Source organism: Lonchura striata, chromosome 2, assembly GCF_050655825.1.
Source record: "Lonchura striata isolate lonStrDom1 chromosome 2, ASM5065582v1, whole genome shotgun sequence".
Classification (NCBI taxonomy): Eukaryota; Metazoa; Chordata; class Aves; order Passeriformes; family Estrildidae; genus Lonchura; species Lonchura striata.
In genome coordinates, this window is record NC_140704.1 from 20429506 (window position 1) to 20442771 (window position 13266).

At 38.5% G+C, this 13266-nt stretch overlaps 1 protein-coding gene across 1 annotated transcript in view; it reads right to left on the minus strand.

Moving 5' to 3' along the window:
• Window positions 1–3337, minus strand: part of LOC110476206 (macrophage mannose receptor 1-like) — a 33717-nt gene extending 30380 nt beyond the window's left edge. Inside the window, exons 1-2 of the mRNA XM_085573055.1 lie at window positions 3070–3337; window positions 889–1290 (exon numbers count right to left, since the gene is read on the minus strand). Of these exons, the coding sequence (XP_085429181.1) occupies window positions 889–1290; window positions 3070–3127 (460 nt within the window). The 5' untranslated portion in view covers window positions 3128–3337. The remainder of the gene's footprint in view (window positions 1–888; window positions 1291–3069) is intronic.
• Between the last annotated feature and the right edge of the window lie 9929 nt (window positions 3338–13266).

Consider the following 13266-nt stretch of genomic DNA (forward strand, 5'->3'; position numbering starts at 1 on the left):
GATGCTTTTACAATCTTAGTAAGGATCCAGAGCTCTACCCTGAGATACGTCTATTTCAAAAAATGTTAAGATTTATATAACATGTGCAAGAGCAGGAACTAATATTTATAAGTCTTGATTCCTGGAGGAAAAAAAGTAAGCATATATTAGACTAACTCTCTCTGTTTTTATTTCAGTGACCATTTTAAGTATCTTTCTTGTACATTGAAGCAGCTTCCCACATGCAAAGCTAAGAGTTCAGTGTTCAAATATCTTGTGAGGTGGCTTTTAGAGCATTCATTCTGGATGTGGGAAAGCCATTCAGAACAATCAGACTTCAACTAATCAAAAAAGGTAATTGTACTAGTAATTAATTGACTGTAATTATTCCATTAACATCTCTATCTCCTGAGTCAAAAAAGCCATGCTTCCTCTGCTTAAATCAGTACCTTCAGACCTTTCCCAGCTCACTCATATTGTGCTTCATTCATGGGGATGTAAATTTCATATCCCTGTGACTGTATAAGAAACTTATCAGTGTTTATGTGCTCTGTTAATAATGTAGTAACACAGTATGGTGGGGAATAGTGACTTTAGAGAATACTTATACATAGTATAGACTACTATACATATTCACTAATAGTATGTATTTATAGAATATAGAGTACATGTAATACTCATAGTACTTGAAATACTAATGTACTATAATGCATAGACTAAAAAAGTGTGTGTGTAATACATGCTTGGACATAAATATAACACTAAATTCAAGGTTAAGTAACTCAGTGCATGGATTGTCTAAAACTGGTGGTCACTGAAAGAGTCAAAATAGCCAGAGCCAAAGATTCTACATACTCTAACACTCACAAAAAAATTAATTTAAAGGATGAAAGAATCAATCTTCTGTACCTTCATATCCTTGGGAACATAAAACATCCATGGCCCCATAGATATTCCATTTATTCTTTGCACTCAGCTCCTTCTTTAATAAAACGTTATCGTGCTCTTCCTTGCCAGGACTGAAAAATAAATCTTCTCCTTGGATTGCAAGGAGGCTTTCATTTCTGCATTCCCACCACTGGAGCTCACTTTTTTGATTACAGGGATACAGGGTGACCATGGCCTGATCCTTCTTCAGTGGCACCCCCAGGCATAGTTTCAGTTTCACACTCATAAGTTGATGATCTGTGATCCACCTGAATTTTTGTGATTCATTGTCTTGATTGCAAGTGGCAGTTCTAACTGACTGTGCAATAGATGCTTCAAGACAGAGTCTGTTGACTTTGTTATACAGTAAAAATGTTTTAATGTCTGTAAAACAAAACAACACATAGCAAATAGTTGTTATAGAATATAACAACTATTATATTATAGAATATACAGTGGATGTGTGATATGATTCTACTTCCCATTCACATGAAGTCATTGCATTCATGTCAGATAAAAACATTCTATTTTTAAATAGGGTCCAGAGCAACATCAATTCTACTGATTCAAAAGAAAGTAGACAGTAAAAAATGTATGTCGTGATTATCTATCACCATGCTGTGGATCAGTGGTGGGCAGCAGCAGCAGCTGAGCGCAGCCTGTTGGATGGTTTTACATCAGGGAGTTCCCTCAGGCACGCTGCTATTACCATTACCTTGTTCCATCCAGCCGGTCCTCAGAGGCGTGGCCTTTTAAACATTGACCTCTACGAACTTTTCTCACCCTTCCAGATCTTACAGGTCTCCCAGTGGGTACACAGCCATCTTTGCTGAGGCATTTGTCTCCCCTCCCCCAAACCCACCTTTTCGTAAATCCTTTCCTTCTCATCATATAAATGTGAGTGAACCAGTCTGGGCTTCTCAGGGGTCACTCTGGGCTCCTCAGCCTTGCTGACTACAAGATCTGCCATCCTCTGCTATGACCCATTGACTACAAAACTAGGAATGACTTTGGGAAGCCAATTGCTGTCTAAGAAAGTAGCAAAGACTGGGGAGTAGCAGCATCTGGCACTTGCCAGTGTGTAAAGTCTGGTGGAAGTTAGAAGGTACACCTGCACCAGAAATTGAGTCCCCAGGTCTCCAAGCAGTTTGTCTGATCATGCCTAAAGTGTTGGCTTCAAGGTAGGGTAGAAGCAGGGAGCTAATTTCAGTCCTGAAATGAGTTTATCAGCAGCAGTTGTGAACCCTGCCTATGAGTTTGCTCTGCTTCCTTGTCTTGTACTTTGTGACCCATCTGGTTGTATTTCCTGCCAAAGCTTGTGGGATTCATAACCAGTTTTTGTCCCTGATACTTGTCTTGGTCAGCAGGTGTCAAATGTAAAAAAGATGTATTTAAGAGGTTAAAGACATTTCCTTTAAAAGCTTGCAAAAAAAAAAATTGATATCAATGTAATTGATAATGTACAGTACACTGAAAATAATTATTCTGGTGATTAAAACAATACCATATACTCTGAGAAAATCTGTGCCAATCCTCAGGTGTTAGAAAGGCACAAGAATTTAACCTTCAACATTCAGATCTGCAGAATACTTACAAGAGAAGTGCAGCTAAAGGGAAAGCACTTCCATAAGAGATTTCCTAAACTTAATCCTATTTTATTTTTAAAAAATTCTTCCATCCACTTTATCAGTGCCAGTGATTTCAATGAGTCTCTTCAAAACAGTGAATAAAACCCCCTTTACAGCCATCGTCTGTGAATATCTTAATGTCCTACCAATATTTCTGCTCCTGGAGATTTTCTCTGCCTGATTTTGCAAACCACTATCCAGACACAATAGCTCAAAAGTCAATAGTAAATAATTAAATAAATTTTTAAAGGCATTTAAACATGTAGCATTATTTTCTTAGGTCTTATCTTCTGGGGTTATTGAAATTATAGTGCCACTATATATTAATAAAACCATTAAGAATTGAGTCTCTAACCATTTCTTTTTTTCTTTGAGATCGCTCCCTGGCCTCTTGCCTGCCATTAAGAGGTTCCCCATCTCCAAACTAATAATGTACATATTGGCAGTACCACAGAAACACAATCACCCAGAAAAGCCAGAGGAATGGAAGCACTTTCACAACAAGCTTCACAGGAAACAAGCAGGAGGCACTTACCTGCCAGCTGCAAAGAGCAGTGAACAAGTGAGAAAACAAGCAAGAGCCCAGGGAACATAATTGTAAATGCTGTTTCCTTTCCTTCCCTTCAGCAAAACCTGGAGAGTTTTGAGAGTGAGAAGTTGCTGGTGGTAAACTCCTGCTGAGGAAAGGACGGCAGCCAGTCCTCCTTGGTTTTGCAGGCTGGATGGTTGGGTAAAAACTCTGAGTGCTAAATAAGGAAACATTCTGTCACATGCCACATTTCTAAAAAACAAGACCACGCGACACAAATTTTACCCTCAAAAAAGAATGACATCTCACTGAGGGCAAACCATGCTTCCTTGGGAAAGCAGGTGGTCCCAAGCTTATATCTCATTACATTCCCACTGTCTCTGCTGAGGAGACATGTGGATCTCGTGGGATCAAATCAACAACTAAATACTAAGGAGAGAAATTCAGCCTTAGCTTTTAAATCTTACATCTTACCTATGCAGAACACAAAAAAATCTACCAGGAAAACACAGAAGCTCCATATTTTCATCTGTGAGATGAGACAAAACTGAGTTTTAGAATATTTAAGTGAAATTCAATCTGCAGGATATTAGAAAAAATTCTGCCCTTCTACAGGAGTTTACCATTATCCTCCATTTCTACATAAATGCAATTAGAAAACTACATGAAAAATGGCTCATTGGAAAATCAATGCTTCTTTTTCTTATGAAGTAGGTAATACTTGTTTGAGAGCCAAAAGTCAGTCACAATTTCAGGAACTGCCACATATTGCTTTCAGATCAAGATCCTACCCAAGGTCAGCACTCAGCACTTTAGTTTCCAAACTTAAAGAATGAAACTTGAGAAAAACAGCACTCTCAATGCTCTATTCCTGACCACTGTAAGACTATCTCTGTACCTGTGTAAAGGCCTGACTATCCCTGTACCTGTACCTTAAAGGCCTGAATTTATCACAGCAAATTTTTAAAACATAATATTTTGTTTTATTTAGAAAAACCTGTCAATGGAAAAAAGCATGTGATATAAAAGTATCCTTTGAAGCATAATAGCATATTGATTGGCACCTGTAGCAAAAATATGATATCAAGAAAATTTTTCATCCTCTCCTCTTTTTATCCAAGGTGACTGCCTATTCCAAATACAAGATTTGATCCTGCTTGTCTGCTCAGCAGAAAGACAATGCAAGAAAGGGGATTAATTCCCTGAGAAAATATACAGGATTAAAATAAAAGGAAGAAATTGAACAGTGAAATAAGAAATGACAAGGAAATGCTAGGTAAGGATGTTTGGGCAAAGTTAACTGAATTTTCTTTTTCAGATGATGACAAAATGTACTAACAACAAGGATAAAATAAACTGCTTCTTTTGGAAAATACATTTTTTCTAAAACATAAATTTTGTAATGTGCTGCTAAAGATCTTGCCTAGAAAGAGCAAGTTTTCTTTGGCTTTAAGTGATCTGCCTCATGCTGACAATATTTCCTTACAGCATGTGACCTATTTCTACAAAAGATACATTGTCATTTATATTGGGAATTTTATCAGCCTTTTCTTATCCTGGAGCCCGTACAACATGAGGCCAAGAGGAATTCCATTTTCTTCTCAGCTGGACATTTCATAATAACAAAGAAATAAAAAGGAAAGGATCCATTTTCTTCAGCCTCCTCTGCACTCGAGCCACACCAGAGCCAGCGGCAGCCTGGTAGTAAAGCAAATATTGTTTTCCCTTCAGCCTGGTTTCAGGTGGGTCTTAGGGATAAAAATCTGAACAATTGCACTGCATCCTTGATACCCCAAACATACTTGGTGTGCTTGCACCTCTCCTCCTCCAGCCAGTACTGTGAATTATAGGGCGCTGTTCTGATTCCTGCAAAGGGGTACCTGCTCAAAGCTGCTGAAATCCTTGAGGACAGACTCCAAGGAAGAGCAGAGTTAGAACAGCCAACCTTGCAACATCCCTGCACCTGACACATACCTCAGGGAGCACCAGGCAGGAGGTGGCACTGCCTTCTTGTTCCTTTGCACTTGTGAAATCTGGCAATGTCAGCCACCTGCCCCTAGCCACTGCTCACAGGTGAATCTCAGCACAAGCTGCATCCAGCCATGGAGTGCAGGTTGGCCAGTCCTGATCTGAAAGATCAAAAATTGGACTAACAACAAAGATGTACTCCCCAGCATGGGTTTAGACAATTCCCTGATACTTCAAGTTATGATAATATCCCCAACACTAGTCTCTTATAGAGGGTACTGATATCATAAAAGTTGAGCTGTTAAGGATTCTCTGGAATCCTACCAAGCTCATGAAACTTTTACTATCTCTAAGGGGAAAAGAACAATCTCAACAGCACCTTGTACCCACCTGTCTGATGGCTCTGAATGGATAGGAGTGGGAGCTAACATGCCACCCCCCCAGCCACAGGGGCTCATTGCAAACTCCTTGTTCTCATGGGTTATGGCGTTAATTGGTCTTGCTTTGCCAAGTTACGTTGAACATACTGATGAGCCTGCTGTTTTTTTGGTCAGGTTCTAACAAGGGGGATAGGTACTCTTTGCCATAATCCTCCATAATCGTTTTCATTCAGGATGATTAAGGCAACAGTTTAAAGTTGTTTTGACAGGGTCAGAAAAATGAAATCCACACAGATCAAAATAAGAACTAATTTAGGGAAATAAACCATGAAACTGAAAGTACTGCGGCTATTGCATTAATTTGCTTGACTTCTGTACCTACCTAATGAAAGCAACCACAAAGCAGAAATATTTTTATTTTTCACCATCCTACTCTGATTTGATTGGTAATAGACTAAACAAGTTTCCCCAAGCAGAACCTATTTTGCCGGTGACAGTAATTGGTGAGTGATCTCTCCCTGTTCTCATCTCAATCCATGAGCCTTTTGTGGTACAAGTGTCAATTATGTTAACTTGGGGAAAAACAGCAAGGAAAGGATGTGTACTGAAATTAAATCAGTTTTGCCTTATGGGCTTATATTCAGACAGAACTTTTGAAAAATTTAATGTACCAATGCTAAATCACTAATGTAGCCTCCTGGAAAGTGTTCAAGTTGCATAACATCTAAGAATATTACACATGCTTAAATAATATTTAGCAATAAATATAATTTTCTTAATTTTTGGAAGTTAATTTTGTGGATTACATAATTCAATTAAAAGATCATGAAAAATACCATTGACAACAGGGGCCATATTTAAGGGGTGGAGGAGTCCCCTATCTAGGACACTTCACCCAAGGGTGCACATCACAGCTGCAGAGGTTGCATAGGCCTGCCTGGTAACAAAAGCACCTGAACCCCAATATTTTGGCTGAGGCACAACAGACAAACATATCTCCATGAGTGCTGCTTTGCAGATACACTCATCAACCTTTTGTACTACCCTTTAACTGCTTCTTGTTAACTGAGCTTAGCAATCATTGGAAATAATCAACATGCATTTTTGGACTATTGTTTAATAATGGATAGTGGAAGAAAAAATAATTAGTCTAGTCATACTTCCTGGATACCAGTATATAGTTTTAAAAATAACTGGAAAAAATGTCTGTTCTTTATATTATCTCTAAGATTAGTCTTTGTTTTCTTCCTTTGCTTTATCATTGTTTCCTTTCTTATAAAAAAAAGTGTATACCACTTTCCCATGGGCAAACATGTTGAGGAGCATCTGGACAATGATTTTGGTAATACAATTTAGTGTTAGGGTGTCCTGTGATTAATTGTCCTTGATGACCCTTATGAGTTCTTTGCAACTGAAAGTATTCTATGATTCTGTGATTTTTTTTTCCAATATTTTAAATCCTTTTCTTTTTGTAGGATTCCCTAACAAATTTAAATACCAAATTTGACTTGAATACCTTAGAGAAACATGCTAAAGCAAGAAAGTTAGCAGGAAAGTGTATTTAAAACATTTTCTTCCCCCGTTGCTTGTTGATTTGCGAGATCCAGAATGTGATTTTAAAGATGGTTAACAAGGGTGTGTGAAAAATTCCATATCTGAAAAATGTCTCAATGCCTGATACAGATTCATGGCCTGACCTATCTGTCAGTCTCCGTTGTGAGGAGTGACTGAAGTTTCCTTGCATCCACTGGCAAAGAGGACACTGGACTTCTTCCCCTCCTCACAAACCTTCCAAATACAATTGTATCAAGCCTATTTTCTGAAAGAGGAAGGAAATTTCATAATTAACAGCACAGAAGGAGATAGCAGAGAGAGAACAGAGATTCACATGGACTGTTACCAAAGGAATCTCTTAACTGTAAAAGATTATTAAAAGATATGTAGGGCTTAGGTTTTGTGGTCTTCTTTGGTTTGGCTTTTATTTTCCTGATAAGTTGCCCACACTAGTTCATATAAAATAGCAAAAGGAGTTCTGTAAATAGCTGCAAGGCTTGGCTTTAATCAGAAATAGTTTCCAGATTTCCTTGTTATAAAGGGCATCTAAATCTCTCTTCCAGGCATAGTCTGAGCATTGTAATATCACTGCAGTTCATTTTCTTCTCTTTTACTTCCTTTTGTCATTTGAATGTCACTTCCTGCTCTGTAGGAGCAGACAGTAATTACAGACAGTGGTGGCTCAGTCATCAGTTCAGTTGTGTACCTGTCAGGACTGTCTAATGCTGAAACTATCACCTTGTTCAGCCTGAACATGCCCTGGGCACATTATGCTGGTCACACCATTTGTACAGAATTGGCTGTTTTGGAGAGAAAGGCACCTATCCTTTCCCTAAATTAATCCATATTTAGGAAGACAGTCCGTTGAGTGGTAAAGAGCTCCAAGGGTGATGGTCATGGATGGGATTTATAGTTCAGATCCCATTTTCAGAACAAGTTTTTTTTTGCTTTGTTAGTGCTGACAATGCAAACTACTCGTGCTACAGGGAGTCAAGGTATGTGCTAGCCCAACCACCAGCCATGGGCATCCAGTGAGACCAGCCACTCCCTAAATCCTCTCCCTCTCTTCTCTCACCTACTCCTTGCTGTAAGGACACAAAAAAAGGGGTGGGGAATGATCTCACCTGAGGTAAACCAGGCACCACATTCAGGAATTTTGCGAGAATTAGATTCAGCTTCCTTTACCCATTGCTGGTACTCCACAACACCTTGACTGTTGTGAACAGGACAGTCAGTAAACTGCAGCCACTGCTAGCACCTTAAAATGTCCATGTGTAACCACCTTAAAAAATACATCATCAGACCAGAGCACTACCCAAAGCTGCCCTGATTTTGAATGCATGCAAGACCAAAGAAAACTTTAAAGGTTAGTGTATCAGTTCCCAGCTCTGCCCTTGTGCAACCTATCAGGTGCTCCTCGCTTCCATAGTCAAGCCATAAGTCGTCTAATTTTTGCATCTGCACAAAATTATGGTGTTGTGAAGTCTCTATGACATCTAGAAAAGTGTTTTCAGTTCTTCAGATACAAGACCTTGTGTCATAGTACACTGTATTAAAAACTGCTGGGATGATCTGAATTGCCTCTAGAAAGCTGGTATGCCTTGGTCAAAGCTTCAAACTCAAGTCAGAGCCAGCTTCCAACTGAAGGACTATCCAAGGCAACATTCTCTGCAGCCAATGCCATGATTTTTTCAGTCGCCACTTTTGTCTAAATATTCGTTGAAGTAGGCACATCATCCACCAAAATACTTTCTTTTTGGATGCTGTTCAGATCACTGCATGTGCAGAAAACTCTTAAATTAGCTGATTTTCCATATTATGAAGCCAATGTGCATTTAAAATGAGTTAGAGCTCCTGCCCACATTTTCAGTAATCTCACACTTTTACTTGGCAGCATCACAGTCTATCACACTTGCTCTGGAAAGCTTCAGTGCAGAATACATTTTTCTTCTCATTTTACATGAGGCAGTATTGCCGCACACATGAGCTTAATGCTTCCTACCAAAACATAGCATGCAGTGTTTAAAGCCTGCTCTTCATTTCCATAGCATTTTGTCAGACACTTCATTCAGAGGCCTGTAAACAATGGAAGATAAGGAAATATTTGCAAGACCATTTCCTATACCAGGAGTATTGTTTAGTTTACACAAATTGTGCCCAACTCTGCGTAAAACAACAGGAAAGATAAAAGATGAAAACCTAATGTGATGTTTGGGCTGTAAGACAACCCCATGTTTTTTTTAAAATATGATTCTTTTTAACTCTAAGAGACAAGCTATAATACTTGGAGAAATTTCAAACTCTCAGTAAACACTGGGGAAAGCTAGGTAAGGTTTAAATATATCGAAACACTAAGGAATTATAAGACAGGCAGACTAACTTGAACTCCTGAAAAGGTAATAGGAAAAGCAGTACTATTTGCAAATCATGAGATAATAACTAGATAATAAGGAATCATAGTCCTTAAAAAAGAACAGTAATTAGTAGCTTATGTTGAGTTGATAGGTATACTGACAAGGGTTTTATGGAAAGATTTGGTGCCATTCTGTATGCTAACATCTCAAATAACGGGAAAGTGTACTTAATAAATTATTTAAGCTTTGTTTCATGGTTTAATTCCAGCTGGTAACCCCTAAGTAATTTAACTTAAATAGTACTAATGAAAAGGCAATATTGCAGGGCTGTCTATTCTTTAAATAAATGCAGGCATGTGTCCTTCACCCATGACAGTGAACACCTCCCCAGAGGGGTTTCTAGGTCCACTTTGGGATGCCCAGCATTCCAGGGACCATTCCTATGAAGCAGGTTGAACACAACCATTGCCAGCCTGTTCTGGACCAACCAAGAGATTATTTGGGCCGCTGTAGCCCAGCTGTGCTGAGGAGCCAGCAACACAGCAAAGCACTCCAACATTACCAGTACAGAAGTGCTGGCAAGACTGCCCAGGAAAGAGGTGAAATCACGGCTGCTGTTGGAAATTTATCTAAAAGAGGTGCTGGATCTTTTGGCAGATGATCAGCTTTAGCTGACACTGCTTTTGGGAAGGACCTTTTCCGTTCCCTATTTCTATTATGTATATGATTATAGGTTTGTATTCACAGGATATATCAAATTCTTAGACCTTTAAGATTTAAATTATATCATGCTTGCTTTAGCATTTGAAAACAGAAATGGCATTCACACTTCTCTTTCAGTAGCATTCAGAACCACAGAGAGCATGCTTATTCAAGCATCTTTGAAATCCCTCCTAAATTGAAATAAGGGATTTTGAAGTTTAAAGATATGAAGTGACACATTGTTTCACAATACAATTAGTGTGACATGGAAGTAACACATTCCAGTAAAATAGCACACTGTGTACTGAAGATTTATACAATGTTTGTTTTTATAAGAATATGAAGTAAAGTGCAAGGTTTTGCAGCACAACAACAGATTGGCATAATGTTGTTTGTTAGGAATTATAATTGTTATTTTTGCAATTGCCTTGCTGAACTTCACATTTTGAGTATGTCTGAGAAAGGATGCTTCCATGTGATGCATCATCACCAGCTTTTCACACACCAGGTGAAGTATCTTCTGTGTTTTCCTCTGCTTCCCCTCTATTCACACAGACAGGAGTGATATGAAGGAGAAGACCAGATCTATATGTGCTCCTCCATGGCAATTTGCTTTTGCAGAGAGCAGTAGGTAGTGGGCACTCATTAAGGGACCCTGCACATCAGTCTCTTCATGAAGAGATTGAGGAAAACAGGCAATTGCAGGGTAAAGGTACTAATAGGAAGCAGAGTACTGAGAGGCAGATAGAAGTCCTGGAAGAGAATCTGATACTGGAAGACAATATAAATGACTGAAGAATGACAAACAGGTACCCACAGCCACTCAGAAATATGAGGATGAGGAAAACAGCTGCTTTTAGCTCCTATTTCCTTGTTTTCACAATTGATTTCTTTGGATTGTTTGATTTTTGTGGTTTTATTTCACACTTGCAATATAATTAATTTCTGGAAGAACCGAGACATCAATTTCTTGAAAGCTCACATCTGGTTTGGACCTTGATTTGGAATGCAGCTTTTACTACCTACTGGAAACACTCATCTACTTGACCATGGGATTTGAACATATGGGAGTGTCAACCCAGCTTTCCAAGTGGGTTAATGTAGCAAATGCAGCCACATGAAGAGACTCAGGGTGAGTATTTGATATAAGGCATTGTCCAAATAAAGGGCCAGTGAGCTATAATGAGTAAAGATACACAATTTTTGAAAATTATATTGTTTTTATAAGCATCTCTTTCAGTTGTTAAACAAACAAAACAAAAATCTGTATTGAATACTTGATTGAAATGGTGGACACTATTTGATGACAATGGTGGAAAAGATAACCCTTTATTTGTGGTACCCTAATGACAAGCCTAGCCCTAGGCAATCCATATCTGAGCAATCTGTCTCTGTGACACCAGGCACAGCTTCCAAGCCAAGCTGCTCTGAGCAAAATGTCACACAGCAATTGGGGAATCCAGACTTGCACATCTGTAGTCTTGTTAAGGACTCCACTCAGTGGTAAATAAAAGATTCTGCATCTCTAAAGTGCAGCAGCATTTCAGGGAAGCTACTTGAGCTGGAGCCAAGAGCCATTGACCCAAGCTGGCCTGGGATCACTTCACTCCTGTCTGCAAACAAAGCCTTGTGCCCAGGCTCACCTGCTTCAAAGGGCAAGAAAGGTGCCAGAGATCCTTTTGTGCTGTCCCTGCACCTTCCATGCCTCTGGAGAGGCTGGAAATGTCTATGGCTGATCTCATGGGTATCTCAGAGCTACAGCAAAATCACTCACTCCCTAATGAAGAGCAGACAGACAGCTTCCCCTGAACACAGTAAAAATCAGGAGAATATTTGAAAGCATAGAGTAAGGAATTCCTTTCTTTCACTACCATCTCCATCCCTATTTCAGCAATTGCAGGACTTCTCCTAAAGCATTACCAGTGATACAGGACCTTTAGGTCATGTTGTCTACAGACTAATTCACAAAATAGGCTTACTCATTCTTACTCTTTATCAGTAAGTTTACTTAATAGTCACACCAGCATGAATGTGGCTTTTCATTTCAGGCATTTTTTCATATGACAACATATGTTGACTATTTTCACCACTGTTTAGAAGATGTCCAGTCCTGCAGTTTCTGGGCACGTACACTTTGTAATAAAGTCCAAATAGTGGGGCACAGAGTGGCAGGAGGAAGCATCCAAAGACTAAAATACAGAATGAACTTCATAAGAATATACAGTAACTGGCTTGAGAAATTAAATATGAAGTAAGGAAAGACTGATCAGATAAAATTTATTTTAATGAAAGTAATAGGAAAAAATACACACACAGAGCTACTATTGCTCTCCATGGAAAAGAGTGAATCTACATTTTATTCCTCTGAACCAAATTATAATAGTCTACCACTAGGCTATTTACAGAAAAATAGCGGATTGTTCTTCAGAGCTGTTTCTTTTAGAAGTCATCAGTTGAAAAACAATGAGTCAAGCTGTGTTGGCATGAGAACAGGAGTAGTGTGTCATGTTATGTTGAACACACTAAATGTGAGAACAGGCAGAAACCATTTATGAAATTCACTCTGAATGACACTTTAGTTGTCTTAACTATCAAACACCATATGAATAATTGAGAGAAAAAACAACTTATGAATAATTGGAGTTATAAGAAAATACTAAACTTCTGGAATTAAAATTATTGTAGTAGCCAATGCAGTTTTAGTCAACTTATAAAAGTGCACAAGAAGCAATGGGAAATTGTTAAAGGAAGAAAATACATAGGCTGTGGTTTTCTCTTGTGATTCTTTAGGTGAATGCAAATGGCTTTCAAGCAAAATTTAAGGATTTCCTTCCTTTTTATCTTGCTTCTTTAGTTCTATAAAATCCCTTCCCAATCTGTGTCACTATGCTATGTTTCTGTATAATTGAATATCACATATTCAGTGAAGTAATTATAATGTAGCCTTTTCTTTGTGGTATAATCAATTCCCTTTCATTTGTAAACCAACTAAGAATAACAATTTCACTGTTGTATGAACTAAATGAACCTGCTTTGGCAAATAAACAGTCAAGATGATAAATTGCTTCTTCTTTTCCAGACTTTTGTTATCCTTGCAACATATGGAGATTGCCCATTTCTAATTTCCTACTTCCTGTCAAAATTTTGTTGCAAACAGATTTAACTCTGAATAGACCCTAAATTTTATGCACTTTTTAATGCATGGTTAAGCCAATGTACACAGCAAACAGTGCCTTTGACAGAAG